General features: G+C 40.6%; 1 protein-coding gene across 2 annotated transcripts in view; it reads left to right on the top strand.

Annotated features, from left to right (window-relative positions):
* The window catches only part of THEMIS (thymocyte selection associated), a 79,299-nt gene extending 60,124 nt beyond the window's left edge, over positions 1-19,175 (top strand). The window contains exons 5-7 of one of the 2 annotated variants that reach the window (XM_049800793.1): positions 9,512-9,665; positions 10,258-10,265; positions 19,041-19,175. In XM_049800793.1, the coding sequence (XP_049656750.1) occupies positions 9,512-9,665; positions 10,258-10,265; positions 19,041-19,175 (297 nt within the window). Of the gene's footprint in view, positions 1-9,511; positions 9,666-10,257; positions 10,266-19,014 lie in introns of both variants that reach the window. The other variant, XM_049800791.1, reaches the window with a different exon arrangement.
* The last annotated feature ends 629 nt before the right edge of the window (positions 19,176-19,804 follow it).

The raw sequence follows: 19,804 nt of genomic DNA, 5'->3' as shown, positions 1-19,804 counted from the left end.
TTAGAGGAAATTTAGTTCTTCTTTTAACTGGGTTTCAATTAAAATTTTCCCCACGCTAAACTGCACTTACATTCACATCGGCTTCAGCATTCAGATTTCATTCTGTTGAGTAGATTCCATCTGCAGTTTGGCTAACCTGCAGATAATTAGCTCTCCCGTGTAATTAAATTTCATCTTAATGTCCCATTAAGATAAATGAGAAGAATTCTCATCTTCTACTTAAGTGGTGATTTCACAAAATGCAACATTTCATAGTCTTTGAACAAACAAGCACTTCCATTTGCCGAGGTGAGATGTATTTGTAATACAGAAGCAGATCTTAATAATTTACATCTTCAGATGTACTTTTTTTCCTCCCAAGAACTTCAGTGCTTAGTAGGTGAGTAGCCCAGGAGAAGAGCAAAGCCTGCCTCAGGGTTAAGGCATCAGACTCTCCATCAAACAACAGAGTCCTCTTCTCGCTTCCTTTCACGGTTGCCTTCTCAGCCATGAGTGCCATGGAAACCAGGATTTTCACAGGTGGCTACTAACTACTTTTCATTGCCCAATCTGAGACAGCCCAGGCCTAATTTCTGTAGCTGAGTGCTCACAAATGTGGCTGCAGTCGCTGGGCAGCATGGGCAGGCAGTGCCGCCAGCAGCGAAGGCAGGGTGGTGAAGAGGAAGGGTGTATGGAAAGGTGACAGCTGAGGGAGGCCTCTCCGGTTCCTACCCACTTTTTCAAGCTATGTGGAAAAGAGCACATTTCAATTTGCCAGCATGTGAAATGCAGAAAAGAATACTTACCTTTCACCGCAAAGTGTGTTGAATAAAGAAAGTGCTGTTTAAAACTAAGCACTCAGGGAAAAAAGGCCTTAAAATAAAGACATATCTGCAAAAATAAAAATAAATGTAATGCTAACATCATATACATTACAGTAAAGATGAAAAAACTGTTCTGTGCTCTGAGGCTCTGGGGATCAAGCGCCCCCCTCCCCTTCCCCCCCCCCCCCCCCTTCATGTATTTAGCAGGGAGAGGAGAGGGAGGAGATGCAGCTGGGAGGGTATTATGCAGTTCTGTGTTTTGCATTTGAACTATTGGTAAAAAAGATTTTAAAATACCCTTTTGGTTTGTAACACTTAATAGCTGAAGATGTAAGCCTGGTGATTTTGCACTGGCTAATACGGCATTGTTTCGTCCCAGGCCACTCAAGGGTGCCCAACAGCATTTTCTGTTCTCTTCTGCTTGTGCACACACAGAACAGGAGAAAAATGTCTGGGAAAAAAGGCTGACAGCTCTAGTTACCCATTGACATAAAAGACCCTTTGGTAGGCGAAGCTTCATTTTAAAGTCTCTTGAGATGTACTCTGTACTATTCTGGGACAGATTTTGGAAAAGAAAAAGATCTCATTCAACAATAAACGATTAAATGAGTACTGTGAGCCGTGAATGAGTACATGAAAGTCATTGGATTAAGAACAAAAAGCTCAGGGCTCTGAATTTCTGGAGCAAGCAAAGAATTTAGTAGAATGTAATAGCAGTACACCGTTGCATGTTTTTTGTTGAAAACATAATGCAATTTATTTTGTCTCAATCAGCTGTAGAAAATTTATCTGAAGTGTGGGAACTGTCAGTGGAGAGTAGCACTATTTAATTACCTCCTTGAAGCCCTTATGAAATTTCCTTGAAAAGCGTGTACCATGCACAAACAACAGACCTTCTTTAAAGGTCATGCTGTTGGCTGGATCCCGTTTGCTACCCCCCTCCCCCCCCCCCAATTATTACACCTCAGCCTGTTTAATTGTCAGATTTTAACATTGCACCACATACCATTGCCCCAAGAAAACATAAAATCTGATGAAGAATATATTCTTTCACAACTACAAAATTTGTTGTGTTTGTAGTTTCAAAAGGGGGGGGGGGGGGGCGACCCAGAAAGGGAAATCTTTGTCAGATGAGAGTCTGCCGGCTAAGTTTTCACCCACTGTTCTACCCTTGAATTGTAAGCCCTTGCATCCAGGTTTCGGGTGGGAAGGCTGGGGGGAGCTGCGGGGATGCGGCAGGGGTTGAGGAGGCAGGGGATGCGGTAGGGGATGCGGCCATCTAGCGGTGCCGGGCGGCCCTGCCCACTGGCAGCGCCCACCCCGCCGGCCGAACCCCCCGCGCAGAGACCCCCCAAAAGGCAGCAGCTTGCTCTGTGCTTGCGGAACTGGCGTTTCCTTCGCCCTTCGTTCTTTTCTAGGCAGGTTGGCAGCGGCGTGTTTGTTCAAGCTGCCAGATAACCCGCGTGTCGGGCAAAACTCGGGACTCTCCGTCCAGGTGCTGTCGATTTCCCCGAGACCATTTGGTTTCATACGTTATTTGCTTTTATTTTTGCAGAAATGGATATAGCCAGATCATGACTTTGTGCTCCGTTTTGTTTTTTCAAATCCAAAAATTCTTATTCAAGCTCTGAACAAAGATTAACTACTTCTGTCCCTACTCTTAGGAAAATAGCACTTTTAAAATACATTGTTTGAACTCTAAGAATGAACCTACAGTGGCATCTACCTACAATCTATCATGACTTTATTACATAGCCTCTGCCTTTTTTAATCCTTGGGAAAACCCAGACTACTGACAGTGAAAGTCAAATTAATTGTGATATTGTTGGCATGTACAGAAATGAGGGAGAAGAAACCTGTTAAGAGCTGTAACCCTGATCAAAAAAATTTAATTTGATCAGATGTTTCGTGTCCCTTTTAGGCAGAGAATTCACAAACTAATGTAATTTTGTTCCTGTCTTTGAAATAATATAACCTTGACCCCTTCTTTAGCAAAAATAGTTCATCTGGAGTTTATAGTACCTTATGAGTTCTGCAGGCAAATAATAATTCTCCAAAGTGCTCCTGTCCTGTATGTTAATGAGGCTAAATGAGGATCCTCTTTATTGCCCATGGCCTTTCAGAAGCATCTTCTAACTAGCTCTTTTCCTTTTCCACACTCCAATGGACTGTGGAAAATGAAGGCTTGATATCATGTACTGGAATCAGTGCAATGGGGAAGCCTCTTAAAAGTCTTTACTATAGAATCATATGCCCTCATCAGTATCCTTAATTATGGGTACACTGTGCCCTTGCAAAAATTACCTTGATGTGCAAGATAAGTTGGCTTGCAAATAGATCATGCAAGAACGCTGCCTTGGGATACAAATGAGTAATAATCTAAAGGTAATTGTTTCCTTTCAAGTGGAATAAATCAGTCCTAACTGTCTGCCATAACAATGCAAATTTCCTGAGAAGTGTCAGCAGTTTCCATGTGTATATTCCCATTAGTTGAATTTGTGTTTCCCATCTGTTTGGTAAAAGTACCCATTCATACTTCTAGTCATACAGTGGGTGAAATTTTATTTTGAGTAACATTGGTGTAAATCTGACCGATGTAGTTACTCCAGAATGTAGTTATTCCAGTTTACGGTCTTTCAAACAAGAAAATAATTCAGATCTGCCTTTCATGATGGTCTAAGGCTCTGACTGTGATAGCACTTACCCTGGTTCAGTATTGATACAATATGGGAATCAAAAACTGTGATTCTTCTCTGATTCACTGCAGTTCCAAACTGTCCCTGGAGAAAGTTATGCAGATGTAATGAATGTTGGAGCAAAATTATATAGGTAGGTTGTCATTCTGTAGGTTGCTCTGAAACTCATGAAGTCTTCTCTATAAATCAGCAACTATGAAAAACCTGTCTCACTTAGACCAATAGGTCTCTCTCCACCTGTCTCTGATAATTTCCTTAAAATATTCTCCAAAATATTAAAAGCTAAAGCTTTGTTCAGCTGCGTTTGGCCTTCCCCATGAATACAGTGCTGTTTGACTCTCTTACAGAATCTTCATTTGTAGCTTGTGGGGATAAATTGTCTTTTTTGTCTGGAAACAGTGAAATGTGTTTGGACTGCAAAATCATTCATCACACTTTCATTCTACATATACTGATTTTTTTCTGGTAAAAAGGTGCATGCAGCAATTAAGCATTTTACAGTATACCTGTGCAGTATATGCCAAAGCAAAGATATATATCTATAGCTTTGGTTTGAGTTTCTGAAGGCAACAAAGGGTGCCACTCCAAGCTGTCTTTTAAAGATCGCAGTAAAAGGTGTATAATCTGTATCTACTAGCATGGGTGACTCATAATAAATGTACTCCAAAGGTGTAGTGCCATGTCCAGCACTGATTTCTCCGACAAATGAGTACTCCTCTTCACTAGAGTCATTTGTAATCATGTAACAGCTCTCTGGAAAAGCACAGTTTCTTCGGATTGGTTTATGCCACTACACCTCTCACAGCATTTTCAGAGACTATGACAGCTGTTGGTTTCATATTTATTCCCACCTTTTTCTGTATTTTAAACAAATGTTGTTTCTCCTTCTTTACTCTGACTATTCTAGATGCTGTTGAGGCTTTCTTTCCTTTAAAAAAAAAAAAAGAGGAAACACAATATTGAAAAAAATCATGTGTATTACGAACATATGTATTATTTTCTTTTTTTGTAAACAGATTTAACACCCTTTTTTTTCTTACTTGCTTTAAGAGCTTCTCTTTCTGCTATTCTATCTTAGAGGTTGCACTGGTTTTGCTGGTCACCTGCAAAGTTGTGTGGGTTTTTTTAATTTTAAGAACTCCTGTGCTATTTTCTTGGCTTACTGAGTAATTGTGATCAAATACTGCTGTCTGGAGTACATGTGGTATATGGACTGCCTTCAGTAGTTTTGGGTTCTGTCTTGCAAAGAAGCAGGAATTTCAGGAGCTTGGTGCATCATGGATTACGATTTGGCTCCTGTAAGACGAAAGATTAAATAGACCAGAAACTCCTCAGCCTGAAGAAAAGATGACTCAGGAAAAAGAGTAAAAACCTGAATGCAGGGAGAAAATGAATACAGAGGGATTACAGCAGCAGCACGAAATTATGAGGTAGGGCAGTAAAAAAAAACAACCCCAAGGAAATTTTATACAATGCATAAGTAAACTCTAGAACTCATTGCCACATGACATTGATAACAGAAATGTAAATGAGTTAAAAAAACAATTAGCCACAGTAATGAATGAAATATTCACAGGGATACAACTGTTAGTAGCCAGAATTTTTGAAGTCAGAGGTGAACAAACCTTGGAGTTGTGAGAAGGGGATGCTAGCATACACTTAAATTGCAGGGGAAATCAGCATTTTGGGAACAGGTTTTGTACAGCTGGGGCTGTAGATAGGCAAAGCGTTATGATTTGTGCAGTGCAATTGGTAAGAAAAAGAACTGCTGTCAGATTTCAATGCTTCTACAGTGGACAAGCAGACAGAAGCCTTGCTTGTGGAAGAGAGCTCAGGCACACATGCCCACAAATGCAGTGCATTAAGCTCTTCAGGTAATCAAAGGAAATTAATTGAAACCGTTCACTTTGAAACTCAGTTTGCTACTGCAGTGTTTTCAGTTTCTGCATCTTTGATAAACTCTGCACTCACAACTCCTGCAGAACGCTGAAACTTTTGTTCTTACTAATGTGATGCATCTCTCGCCTTAACTCTCACACTTTTTTGTATCCTTTTTAATATAACACCTCCTATTTCCTGAGAGGAACTGTGCAAACTTAGGCTACCCTACTGTGGTGGGTTGACCCTGGCTGGATGCCAGGTGCCTGCCGAAGCCATTCTATCACTCCTCCCCCTCAGCTGGACAGGGGAGAGAACATAGAACAAAGGGCTTGTGGGTTGTGATGAGGACAGGGAGAAATCACTCAACCAATTACCATCACGGGCAAAACAGACTCGGGGAAATTAGTTTAATTTACTACGAGTCAAGAGTAGGGTAGTGAGAAATAAAACCAAATGTTAAAAATGCCTTCCCCCCACCCCTCCCTCTTTCCTGGCTCAACTCCACTCCCGGTTCTCTCCACCTCCTCCCCCCGGTGGCACAGAGGGACGGGGAATGGAGGTTGGGGTCAGCTCGCCACACCTTGTCTCTGCTGCTCCTGCCTTCTCAGGGGGAGGACAACTCACTTGTTCCCTGCTCCACCGTGGGGTACCTCCTGCATGAGACAGTCCTCCACAAACTTCTCCGTGAGTCCTTCCCACAGGCTGCAGTTCTTCACAAACTGGTCCAGCGTGGGTCCTTTCCACAGGGTGCAGTCCTTCAGGCACAGACTGCTCTAGCTTGGGTCCCCCGCGGGGTCACAAGTCCTGCCAGAAAACCTGGTCCAGCGTGGGCTCCCCTCTCCACAGGGCTGCAGGCCCTGCCAGGATCCTGCTCCAGCACAGGTTTCCCACAGCATCACACCCTCCTTTGGGCATCCACCTGCTCCGGCGTGGGGTCCTCCACGGGCTGCAGGTGGATATCTGCTCCACCGTGGACCTCCATGGGCTGCAGGGGGACAGCCTGCCTCACCATGGTCGTCTCCACGGGCTGCAGGGGAATCTCTGCTCCGGTGCCTGGAGCATCTCCTCCCCCTCCTTCTTCACTGACCTGGGGGTCTGCAGGGTTGTTTCTCTCACATGTTCTCACTCCTCTCTCCCACTGCTGTTGCACAGGGGGGCTTTCCCCTCTTCTTGCCTATGTTATCCCAGAGGCACTACCACCGTTGCTGATGGGCTCGGCCTTGTCCAGCGGCGGGTCCGTCTTAGAGCCAGCTGGTATTGGATCTGTTGGACATAGTGGAAGCTTCTAGCAGCTTCTCACAGAAGCCACCCCTGTAAACCCCCCTCTGCTGCCAAAACCTTGCCACACAAACCCAGTGCACTTACCTTTATGGCTTTGTGCTTTGTCTTCTGATTTGTTTCTGGACAATGAGTGAACCTAGAGATGCATTGGGCAATGATTATCAACTGGGGCAAAATTTTTAGTTCACGCACCTGTAGCTGTTGGTTGGATTTTTCCAAATGCTGAGGCTAGGGGTTTCCTCATGAGTAGTCTGTTATAATAAATAACTGTAGTTCAGATCATCACTTTTTAACTGAATTAGTGTTTCTTCTGGCAGTAACAGTACTGGAAACCATGGCTGATATCCTGACTTCTTTAAATTAGTGGAACAATGACTCCACATAGACGGAAACCCTGTGCTAGTAAGGCTTCCTAGTATTTAAAAGCCTTCACCCTTGTATAGTTTAAAAAGCATCTTATCTCTGTTGGTATAATTGTTATCTATAGTGCTAATAAGAATGTTAAAACAATATCAGATTTCAGCATACAGTGAAGTGACAGTTCAATTTCTGTAATCCTGTTTGTTTTTAAATGTTTGAGTTCTGCGTGTTTTAATTTGTTTGCAAGATGCCCAAGGTAACCATTGTATCCCAGTGTGTGGTTTCGTTGATGACTGATAAGATTAGCACAAATTCCAGCTACGTTATTCTTAACGAGGGGATGTTTCTGGTTTTATATCAAGGCTTGTTTTTAGTTAGTTAAGGCAATGCAAAGTAAATCTCAATTTACTCATTCATTATATTAATTGCTAAGATTAATCTATTACATAAGGAGCTGACTAGAAAATAAGAGAATTCATGACTTAAAAAATAATAATAATTTTTTTTTATGTCTACTATTCAAATTAAGGTTCCATTCTTACCTGAAAGCTGACTTTTAAGTGAAAGTTTTCTGTGTGCTAAGTATGCCAAATAACTTGAATACAGGAAGAATCTGCCTATAAATAGTAATGGTTCCCTGCCCTTCCCAAGACCTCTCATTCGCAATAACTGGTATGACTGATACTGAGGATAGCACAAATTTAGTGACAACTTTGAAAAATGGTTATTTAAGCATGTATCTTCCCTGAGCAGAAGGAGGACATTTCTCACTAATTACCTGTAAAGTGTACTCATATTACCAGGCCAGACTGGCAACAAGGGGGTGGTGCATACAGACATGTTTAGGTGCAGATGATCATGAAAAGAACTGGAGATGAAAGAAAGGCCGTGCTGTGCTGGAAAAAGAAAGGCAAAGGTCCCGTAACCTCACTGAAGCCATTCCACAACACACTAGCCAAGCATTGTCCAAGTTTGAACAGTGCCTTTTCCATTGGGTTAATTTTCTGCTTTAAAGAACTTCTTCTGACATTTCTGTCCTCTTTGCAAAATATTTGTCAATCTCAATCTCAAAATATTTCTTTTTGTACAAATCCTTGAGGTTTCTGTGAATTACATCACTGCTTAAAGCTTTGCTTGACCTCAGAGGCTCTTTTGCAATCAAGAAGAGCACTACGCAGCATTGTACAGCCTGTACTGCACAAACATGCACTGAATACTGTAACTCAGTCAACCTCTGCAGATCGAGCTTGCAGTGTTTATTTTAGAAAATGTTCAGTGTTTATTTTTAGAAAAAAACACCATAGATTCCTTTAACAAAAAAATGAGGGTCTTCCACTTACGTCACCTCATGGCCCGCCACTGAGGAAAGTTGTCCATACATTTTACAGATTTCATCTTCATCTGTTCTTAATATACTCTCTCAAATTTTCTATTTCAATTACCAGTGACTTTCTTTTTGCTAGCTGATACCTTTTTTAAAAAGGGGCAGATTGTCATAAAATGTGGGCTTGTGTTGTGCTTTCACAAATTGTGGGTTGACTTTGAAACAATCAAACAATATTACTGTGTTACCATGTAGCTACCATTAGTTTTACCAACACAACCTTCTCTCTCTGAATAGAATGGGCTTCGTCATTGCTGAGGAAAAAATCTACCTTTAATGTTGAATGGAAAATCTTTACTGATTATTTTTTTAAATACATAGTTTCTGGCATAATGATTGCAATTGTACTGCACCTCCACTGCAGCTACTGTGTGGCTTCACTGAAGATATACTTTTTGACACTTTTAATTGACTCTTATTTACACAGATGAAAAATATGTATTCAACTGAAAGTATTTATGACATAAATATCTCAAAATAAATTAAAAAAAACAACAAAAACCCAAGTAGAATTTTAGAAATGTATGTATCAAACCTGAAATTCAAGCAGTGCAAGTATTGCAGCCATATAACTTACTTTCTGCAATGTAATAACACTATAATTAATTACTCCATCATTGTCTGTTCATATTATCTAACTATACTCTCTATGCTATAAATGCTATTGGATAAATGTAATTGAAATGTCAGACTTTATATGAATTTGTGATGTAATATTACATTAATGTAACTCATTAAGTGAAAGATTGATACAAGAAAAAAGTTAATCAGAAAGAAATCTTTATGAAACAAAAGGAATACATAAATGTCCCTCCTTCTGTTTGCATGACTCCATATACCCCCAAGAAAAAGAAAACAAAGACTAGAGATATATATTTTAAAGGTAATTTCTTCATCTAAAGTACATTCTTGTCATGTTATTTTGTGACTCAAAGACAAACATTATGGTAAATGTGATTGATGACTTTGACAAACAGAATGTTTGTGGTTGAAATTCACAGAAGTAACACAAAGAACGTTGCTTTTAAGTGTCATATCTCTGAAAGCATCCAGTTTGGGGGAACAATTTACATGTAAAGTCAATGTGCTCTTCTATATAATTTCAGAATTTCTGTGTAGACACAACCAAGAAACTGTTCTCAAATCAAGCTGCCAGTGTTTCGGAATTACAAGTCAGTTGTCAAAATGATTTGGTGCATCGTGAGAATAAGAAGGACATGACTGGGAAAGCTACATTAGTGGAAACCAGTGTGATTAAAGGTCAGTTAAGCTTTATGGTTTTGAGTTATTAATATAACAAAGCTTAACCCCAGCCCTGATAAATAATTTCCATACAGGATTATCTTGTGTGATTTCACTTGGAATCTGTGGCTTAGTTAAAAGAGATGGAAAGTGAACATATCTGTTCTTCCTCCATAAATGCCGTAAGGCAGATTCATCCAAGCTCTCAATAGCAGCATGGTATTAAACTCTGTTTGACACTGTAGCATGAATATTCACTAGCTTTTAAGAACAGACGTGTGGAAAAGATGCAATTCCCTTTTGTTTTAGGATGATGCTTACTCATCATCTGTTATAAAGAAACATGGATTCCAACAGGTTTGAAAGACTAGCAAGCAATTTGCATTAAAGATATGAAGATGTCTTCACTCACATTTTTGTATTTTGAAGAAAAAAATAATATTGAGCAAACTACTTGACCGATAATTGTTTTTAAAGTCACCATTTGCTTGGATTTCCAAAGCATTTTTGATAGCTGGTTAGTGTTTCTGCTTATCTTACAAGTTTTCCCTTTTTCAGAAAGGAAACGTTGAAGTTGAGAAGCTAGATGATAAGAGGACAAATCCAAAAGACTTTGCAGTTAATATAAAAAATTTCAATTGATTTAATTATCTCTCAGGCACATGTTATATCTGAAATATGAACACATCACATTAATTGCAACGCTAGAACATTTGGGAGACTAAAGCACAAATACTTATCCTCACAGAATTCGTTAACTGATAATTGATATTAGTATAAGAACTTCCCATAAAGTTTCTCTTTATTGTCTTGTCATTCAGTGTGTGAGACTCCTTAAAAGGACTGCCTATTTGAAACTATGCATACTGAAACTTCCAAATGTAACATAAACAACTTTTATAGTGAAGAATTACTGTGGGCTGTTGAATATTCATTAATCCTTATTCCTGTGGAAGTTGATTATTTGGGGACTGGTTTTTGAAAGGTATTTTCGTATCTGGCTGCTTTGAAAGACAATCCCAAATTTGTTACTTCGTGGCTTTGAAAAATCTCCCCGCAGGCTCCATTTGTCACTGCTTAATGATTTGATTAGATTTTACAGTGGTAAATGCTGAAGCTTTCATATTGGCAGCTACAAGGACAGTATCCTCTGTTTAAACCCCAGAAAAAAATGAATAACGAGATTGGTTAGTGTTGTACTCTTTTGTGCCAAGGGAACTACCTGCAAATCACTAGGGCTTGACTTTGAAAACTGCTGTCTGTTCTACAGGGATCAGTTGGATCACTTGCATGGATTAGTCTCTGTGGGGTGAGGCAGGCATGAGAAGGAAGCAGGAGGGGGCATACCTGAGAAAACATGACCGAAGCATCCTTACTGAAGTAAACCAGGCTTAAAGTTTATGCTGAGGACAGGCTTATTTGCAAGCACAGGAGTCAGTGCTCATGTAGGTGCTTTATTTGATGGGTTTAGACTCATCACAGACAAGAAAAGCCACACAGGTTAAAGTCACATTGTGGTTTTACAGTGAAGATTTTTCAAAGATTTTTCTGAATGCAGCTGCTCAGTTCATGCAGTGAGAAGTGGAGTCGTACAGTCACTTCCTGTGCCTCTTACAGGAACTGTGCAGTAGTTTCTAAATTGAGATCCCTTAGCTGAGAAAATAAGTTTGGAGCTATCGTTGCTAAGGCTTCAGCTCAATAACAGGACTGGGAGGTCACCTACTCTTTCCATTCTTTGTATTGGAATCATTTTCCTACTGTGAAAGTATTTGTTACCACTTGTGTTTCTTTTGTCACGGCACCACTGAGAAGAGTCTGGCTCCATCTCCCTCACATCTTCCCATCAGGTATTTATACTCAGTGATCTTCCCTGAGCCTTCTCTTCATGAGGATGAACAGTCCCAGCCCTGTCAGCCTCCCCTTCTATTTCAGGTGGTCCGCTCCTTTGATCACCTTCATGGCCCTTTGCTGGACTCAGTCCAGAATGTCCAAGTCCCTCCTGTACTGGGAAGCTCAGATCTGGATCCAGCAGTCCAAGTGTGCTCTCACCAGTGCTCAGGAGAGGGGGGAAGATCTCCACTGGCACCTCCTTGCCTAATGCAGCCCAGGAGGTTGTTGGATATCTTTGCCACAAGGACACATTGCTGCCTCATGATTGGCTTGTCTACCAAGACCCCCATGTTTTTCTCTGCAAAGCTGCTTTCCAGGCAGTCAGCCACAGCTTGTACTGATGCATGGGCTTATACTTCCCGAGGTGCAGGACCTTGCATTTTCCTTCACTGAACTTCATGAGATTCCTCTCTGCCCAGTCCTCCAGCTTGTCCAGGTGAATGGCAGCACAACCATCTCAGCTACTCCTCCCAGTTTTGTATCACCTGCAAACTTACTGAGGGTACACTCTGTCCCATCATCCATGCCATTAATGACTCACTGTGTCTGTACCAGACACCCACAACAACATTGCCCATATTTGTCTGTGCACTAAATCCTGACCCAGAACCTCTCAGCGGGCTTTTCACCTGTCCCTAGGCAGAGGGCTGCTTCTGTTAGCCATGCTACCAGCAGAGTTTCTGCCTTCTCCTTCATGCTGCTTGTCAGCTCATGTAATTTGTGGTTCTGGACACTAGAAAACAGACATGGACTTTTTTTCAGCTGTTCTTGATTTGGACCTTCTACTGAACATGTTTCAGCACTGCATTGAAACAAGGCAATGTTGCTGTCTCATCCTGGTTGGAGCCTTCTCTTTATTCATTCTGATCTGGTAGCATTTCTCTTTTGTCTACCCCATTAAGCCTTATTTATATGTCCTTGATAAACCTTTTTCAGAGTCTCCAAAAGCACTTGATTTTTATTTGCTATTTTTCACTTTCCAGCTCAAGTCTATTTTTCTTAGGCAATTCTTCTCTTGTTTTTAATTCTGAAACAATCTAATTGAGAAGAAAGCTTTTTCTACGGACTATTTCAAGTGTTAAATTATTTTCTGTCAGCTGATCTTGCTCTATTTCCTTTGGCCTGCATTCCATTAAGATCCTAACCTTTGTTGTGCTATCCCTTCTGTGAAAGCAGAGTTTTCTTTTCTGCTGGTTGAGACCCACGCATGAATTGTAATGGTAGATTACTGACTTAATTCTTCCTTCTTCCAGTAGACACATTTCTCTTAAACTTTAGGTATCAGACAGGCTCATTTTTTCCCTGAGTTTATGGCTAGAGACCTGTGCTTTGCAGGTAGCCCTATTTGTATGGCCAAGAGTATCAGAGAAAAAATGGTGTTAGGGCTGCTGAAGGCTTGCTTGCTTCTGGTCCTGCAAAGATTCACAGCACTAACTCTTCCCAGCTAGCCCAGTTCTTAGGCACGTTTCTGATTTAAAAGCTCATCGATGATACGTCTCCTGCCTCATTCCTCATGAAAGTTGCAATTAGTTAACTTTAAGTTCATCCTATATACTGTATTAGCTTAGACTACTCACAGAAAATCAGATAAAAAATAGCCTTGGTTACTGGGGGTTTCAAACTCTTAGTACCTCTGTTCAGTACACACATAGAAAATCAAGAGATAGTACCATAATGTTTCTTCTTTTGCAAGGCTAGGAAATTGCTTCTTGTTTAATTGCCTTGGAGTATATCCCTGTACAAACTTTCTCTAAATTTGACTATTGTGTGAGTTTGAGCTAAGCAGATTTAATGTAGACCAAAGAGCAGTGATGGACTGTACGCAGACATACCCAAATCAAAGCTGAAGGATTTTCTGAAAGATGTGTGTTAGTATAGTTCAAAATTATTCAGCTTAATTCAAATATAGCTGCAGAATTATACAGGAAATTGGATTAGAAGATATAGCAGGTCTTCCTGGCCAGCCAAGGGATCCCCACAAGTCCACTGTTGTGTGCAGCAAGCTTGCCTGTTCCAGAGAGTATACTCTGCTCTGCTAATTCAGCAGATAATGGATTAGAAAATATGTGAAGACTAATAATGCAGACACTCTCCTGTGGTTTTTGAGTGGGAGGAAATGCAGCATTCACTGACTAATCTTTAAACTTCTACTGGTGAATGTTGAGTGACTCTCCAAAGCATCAACCTGTTTCAAATTCCTAATAATTATATTGAATCTGTGCTCTCAAAAAACCTGTTACAGAGACAATTACTATTTCTTACCAAGGGCCAGATAGTTCCAAAAAGAAAAGTAACATGGTTTTCTTTCAGTTTTAAAGCCTCTATTGTCTTTCCTTACAGAGTTCATGTTAATAAAGATAAGATTTATTATCTTTGTTTCTAAGAAATTGAACATTTTTCCTCTGCTACAATTAAACCTGAATTGACCACTAAAGATATTATCTTATTTTCTTATATTTGACTGGGTTTGAATTCATTAGAAATAGTAGCAATATCTGCAGGATAATAGCAATCATCAGAAATCTGCCGTATCAGTTTTTCCTTAACCTTGAAATTTATTGTAAGTGGAGTTTCTAAAACATTACCTAATCTTCTTGCTCATAGCTTAGGTTTCTGGAGTTGTTACAATCTGCAATAAAAAAGTGTTTATGTTGGTTTTGTTTATTGATGTCAGGACATTTTAGGGAAGATCTTTATATATTCTGACTTTAGGAATTTAATTTAGGAGACCAGTGGGCTGGAGAAAGAAAAAAGTAATGGGCCTTCTGATTGCAATTTAGGATGCCCATATAGCATCTACTAAATTTGGCAATAAACATGGTTTAAGAAATTCCTGCCCCTGTGCTGTAGCTTGCTGTCCCATCAGTTATGGCAATACATTTGGTTATGGGGCTGTGCTCTAAACCAACTATTAAAGTGACTTAAACATAATATCCCCAAAAACTTAATGCAAAAGATGGAATTCTGAATTATTTGGAAAAAAGGTGTTCTGTGATGTCACAGGGATTTCGTATTAGCATTCTGAACTAGGTGCATAAGTAAAAGCAATACGAATTAGGCATCCTTTACTGTATGTATGACAACTCTCTCCAGCTTCCACACTTTAGCTCAGTGCTTGATTTGGGCAAAACTGTTATTAGACCCTTTGGCTCCTATGGTCCTGTAACTCTCTTTTAAAAAAATAATTGGACTCCTTTTCCTGGTTTTTGGGCTGTGAACACAAAACTTATTCTTGACTGACACGTCTGCTGAGATAAGTCTAAAAAAGGTAAGAACATAACTTGAATTAAGGAGATCACATAATTTCACAGCATGGCGAGTACACTTTAGTACCTTTCTTCTTAACCAAACTCTAACTTGTTGAAAGTTAGGAAAGAAAGCATAGGCTATGAATCCTTACATATTTCCCTCATTTATTAGATATGACTGATTTTAATTGCAGTAATACACTTTGGTTCCAGGCAGCACCTTGTAGAAGTGGTTGCAAGGAAGAGGCATTGCAGCGTTCGTGCAGCGCAGCTAAAGGGGACTTTGCATGAGACACCTCTGCTACTATCTGGCAGTGCTGTCCAGCTTTGTGGCCCTTCCCCAACTCCTCCAGCCCTGCACAAGAGCAGCTGGAAGCCTGGGGAGGTGTGCGGCAGTGCCCTGAGCCCTTCTCCTTACCCTCTTGCAGGAAGGTATGATGAGGCCTGAAATATGCAATTGTTTAAAACTTATGGCAAGCATTTATTATCTGCAAGAGCTGTTGATACACTGAGGATTTATTTTACAAAAAGAGGCAGCAGTGCAACAGTGGAAATTAGTGTCTTTAGGAATTCAGTAACACCAGCAACATAGACTAGAAAAGAAGTGACAAAGGAGAAAAATAAAAAATAAAAGGACAGTGAAAGAAGTCAACAGATATCTCTTTCATGAAATCCAAGATTTTTTAAGAAATTAAATTTAAGATTAAACTTTTCCAAACAATGGGTTAGGAGATTACAGAAGGCGATAAACATTACCCATGCATGAACTGTAACCCTGCAGTGCATATGAAGTATTGTGATTGTGGTACGTAACAGTTTTTAAAGATACGCTACATCATCATGTGAAGGAATGGTTGATGGATACCAGCTCAAGGAACAGTCCATTAGTTTTATGGGGTCTGATTCTGCTATCACTGAATAGCTTTCAGTAACACTCCCTAAGAAATTAGTTCTCATTAGCACTGAGGAGCATCAGAACCAGGCCCACAGCAAATAAAATGCTACTGTTCATAAAAAACACTTTGGCTTATGCATATGCCTTCAGTTCTGTGCATTTTCACTCAAGTGACATGCAGAAATAAGGATTTGGTTCTACCATGTCTAAGTCACAATATTATTGCACACAATAATTCACAAGTGTCTTTTCCAAGTTAGGCATAAATAAACAAACACTAAATTTTATTATGTGGTTGAATGTTAGTTTATGCAGCATAAATCCTGAACTATTTACCACAGCTATAAAACTGTGTTATGGTCACAGCCAGGGGCGTTTAGGTGTGCAGCCTTATATGTACGTAAGTTGGGGTTTCTAGCACTGGTTTCATTCAAGCAAGGGTCCTAATGGGTTGGGTTACTTCTGTTGCCTACATTTTGAAGGAGGGCAAAATGGAGAGTTATGACAGGTGTTTGTGACCTTGAAATTCATGAAAAAAAAGCAAGTATGTGTCAAGGAAAAAAAAACACAAATCGTACTCACTCAAGGATACAAGTGAGATAGATGGAAATTCTTAGTCTGCACAGCACTACCCTTCCACTATAAAGGCAAATGTAATTATACAAATTGTTCCAGGAAGAGCGGAATTAATGAAATTTGGTCTAATGAGTATTCAGGTCTGTTGTCCCCTACTGCTCCTCTCCCCCTTCTTAGATAATAACCAAAACTCTCCTTATGGCACTGCTATCAAAGGAAGAAGAGCAGGTCTGGAGTTTTGTGTGTTGAGTGGCCAACCAATATGCACATGCTGATTTATCCTGCTGTCTGCTGCCAAATGAAGTGTATAACAGCTGTGTTGTGCATGCTTTTCTTTCAATAGAGGAACTAATTCAACTCTTGGTTTTGTAACTGCATTGAGACTTCTGCCCCCCTTTTTAAATCTGACCGAAATTGGCAAAAATCTTTTAAAAGCGCTGAAGAGATTGATGGATGGATGGACAGCACAATGACATAAGCCTTGTTTTCTTAGCAGGCTGAGATGGCATCTCTGATTTGGCAATTTAGTGTTGAGACTAATAGTTGGGGTTTTTTTTCAAACAGCGAAGCAAATTGTATTGATTTTACTGTTCAGAATCCACTTGGGATCATTCAACTTGTCCCATTCATTGCTTAATGCTTTATTGAAGTGTAAATGTAAACATTTCAGAAAGCATCCTACACAGGTTTGGAACTAGGGACAGCTGTGATTTAGTCTGGCCCGATGACATTAATTCCTTTCTCCTTGAGCTGTCTTGCTTAGAAGCATATCATTTTGTTTGCATGTGTTTGGGAAAGAAGAAAGTCTAGCTATGCCATCCGTGAGGAATCTGTACTTTATATCCGTATTAGCAAGTCTAAGCGCACAAACAATATTTCCCTTGCTGAATCACAGGGATTAGCTTATTCTTTCAGTGCCTGTTTTATTCATTAGTTTACTTTTACTGATATCAAACACAGCCAACTTGCTAATGAACTACAAACCTGGAAATGCTAATTAACAAGATAGTGGCCACATGTGTGAGTGAGATCTTCATTAAATTTCTCATCATAGGTTTATGGTTTGGGTTTTTTTTTTCTTTTGATGCCTAGATCTGGAAATACTTTGGTAATTTACTCATTCCTAAAAGTAGCAGGGGGAGTTGTAGGTAAATTGCTCTGTGATAAATTTTGTGCTGGTGCAGCCAGACAGCTGCTTGATTAACTTAATGGTTATTTCTGGCCTTAAAAAAAAAATCTATAAAGAAGAGGATCACAAGTTCAGAAAGAAGTGAGTCCTACCCGGTTTTTCAGGGAGAGACACCTCAGCCATGGAGAGTCTCAGGAGGAACACAAGTGGTGTTTGGAGACCACCGAGAGAATATACGGCTATTTTCTTGGTGAAGAGGCACACAGTGTTTGCAAGAGTAAGCTTTAGAGGATTCTTGTTTGAGAAGCTCAGCCCCATAAAGAAGGGCCTGTTTGACAAGCATGGCCTTGCTGGGAGGTCAGACAGGCTGTGAGGCCTTGTGCACATTTGCAGGTTGTTTCAGGTTATGTCCTAGCAAATTAACCAAACACAAACAGCTCTACCAAATGCAGTGTTCCACACTTTTGCCATTTCAGGTGAAACTTTTTGCTTTAGAAACACAGTATCCTCTCAGATTCATTAAAGGTGAGGCTTCCTGATAAACCCAAAGGGCAAGCTGCTCCTGGCAGGGGACTTCTGCTGCTGTTGCCTCAGCCCTGGCTGGCTCTTCCCCACCACAGCCTGGAGCAAGGGATGCGGTGGCTCGGGGTTGGGGCGATGTGCGGCACTTGGTGACTGATCCTGGTCGGGTCGTGCTCCATGCGACCAGTGGTCTCATACCATGGGGAGCTACCTCTAGGCCCAGGGAAGCAGCAGGACCACCCAGGCAAGGGAGGAGACCCTGGGACCTTCTGGCAGCAGCCTGTAGCTCACTGGTGGGAGATGTAATTGGAAGTGGTTGCTGCGCCAAGACTCAGAGCACATCCAGCCCCAGCGCCGGAGCCTCAAAGAGGATGCCAATGGGGGTCTCTGCCCTTGTGGGAAAAGGCCACTGCTTTTTGGAAGGTTTGCCCTCAGTATCGCCTCAGGCTGGTCTAGGTGGTCATAAAGAAACGTACTTCAAAACTTTTCATTTTAAGCTGAAGCCACTTTCAGGCCTTAATCTTTGTTGCTATACTGCCCTCTGAATAAGAAGAAACTGGTGGCTTTGGTTCTAGGAAATCCTGAATTTTCCTAGCTGCAGAGGCTCATCTCTTCAGGCAGCGAAACACAAGAGCATGGGAGCACATCTGCAATAGAGATAGTATGTGTTGCACATGGGAAGTGGACTGCTCTTCTCTTGAGCAGGGAGACAATTTTATCTGCCTGCTTTTACACTGTCAGTGGTCAACCTTTTTAACCATTTTACTAAACCTTAGAGTTATTTGTGGACAGCTAGCAGGGAGCAGACAACAGATTATCCTGTTTGCCCACAGAGTTTCAGGTACAAGTATTATGCAAAAACTGAAGTAGGAATTCATAAGACTGAACACTCTCTTATAAAATGCTCAGCTGGGTTTCATTCTTGATCTGCCACAGATATTGTTCAGGAACTTGAGCAATTCATTTAAGGTCTATATGAAAATGAGAAAAGTGAGGAGAACATTGCTTGCTTTGTTTTTTGCTTTGTGTCTGTATGAATTGTACATTTTCTCAGGGCAAGGGCAGAGCCTTCAATTTCCTTACAGTTATATTTTGCTAATTGCTCAGGTCTAACAAATAAGGCACTTGGAAAGTGTGAGGCAGAAAATGAAGAGGAAGAAGAGCACAATTGTGACTATGTGGATGAAAACATAATTGAAAACATAAGAAAAATATGTCAGGACACCATTGTTAGAAATAAGCATGCGGTCTCTGAAGGAAGACGGTAAGTGTGACCTATGATCGTTTACGGATGCAAATGAGTGCGGGCAGAGTGATTTTTTTTTTCAGACTGTCCAGTAACCTTCACTTCCCATAACAAGGGAGGGTTTCCCCTGGGAGCTGCCGCTATTACCCCAAATGTCCTGTGAATAATGCAGGAAGGACACCTCTGAGCTGCAGCCTATGACCCCCTGTCACTTTTAGCAATGTCACCTTTGTCAAAGTGGTACCTATCATTGTTCTGGTGACAGAAGTGCAGAGGCAAGACCAGGTTTACAGATAGAGACAAAACCTTCATCAGACCAGCAGTCATCCTTATATAAACACACAGAAACCCAGAGAAAGGCTTTGTATCTGAAAGTCTGTGTAATTTTTCTGATTTGTGTCACTTTGCTGTAACAAATTATAGTACTCTAAATGCAATCATTTTCCTCTTTTTGGAAATGGACACCTTGTTGTGCCTGACTAAGGTTTGTCTCTTAAAAAGCTTTCAGGAATTAGCTGTGTTTTCACTAAATCCTCAAGGTTCTACTCAGGTACTCTGCAGAGACTTAAAGTGCTAGTGAAGAGGGCCTTTGCTTCTAAAAAGCTCCAAGCATCATTTCCAGCTAAACACAAATTAGACTTTTTTTCTAGA

Source organism: Accipiter gentilis, chromosome 5, assembly GCF_929443795.1.
Source record: "Accipiter gentilis chromosome 5, bAccGen1.1, whole genome shotgun sequence".
NCBI lineage: Eukaryota > Metazoa > Chordata > Aves > Accipitriformes > Accipitridae > Astur > Astur gentilis.
The sequence above is the reverse complement of the archived record's forward strand: the minus strand, read 5'-3'. Positions and strand labels throughout refer to the sequence as shown.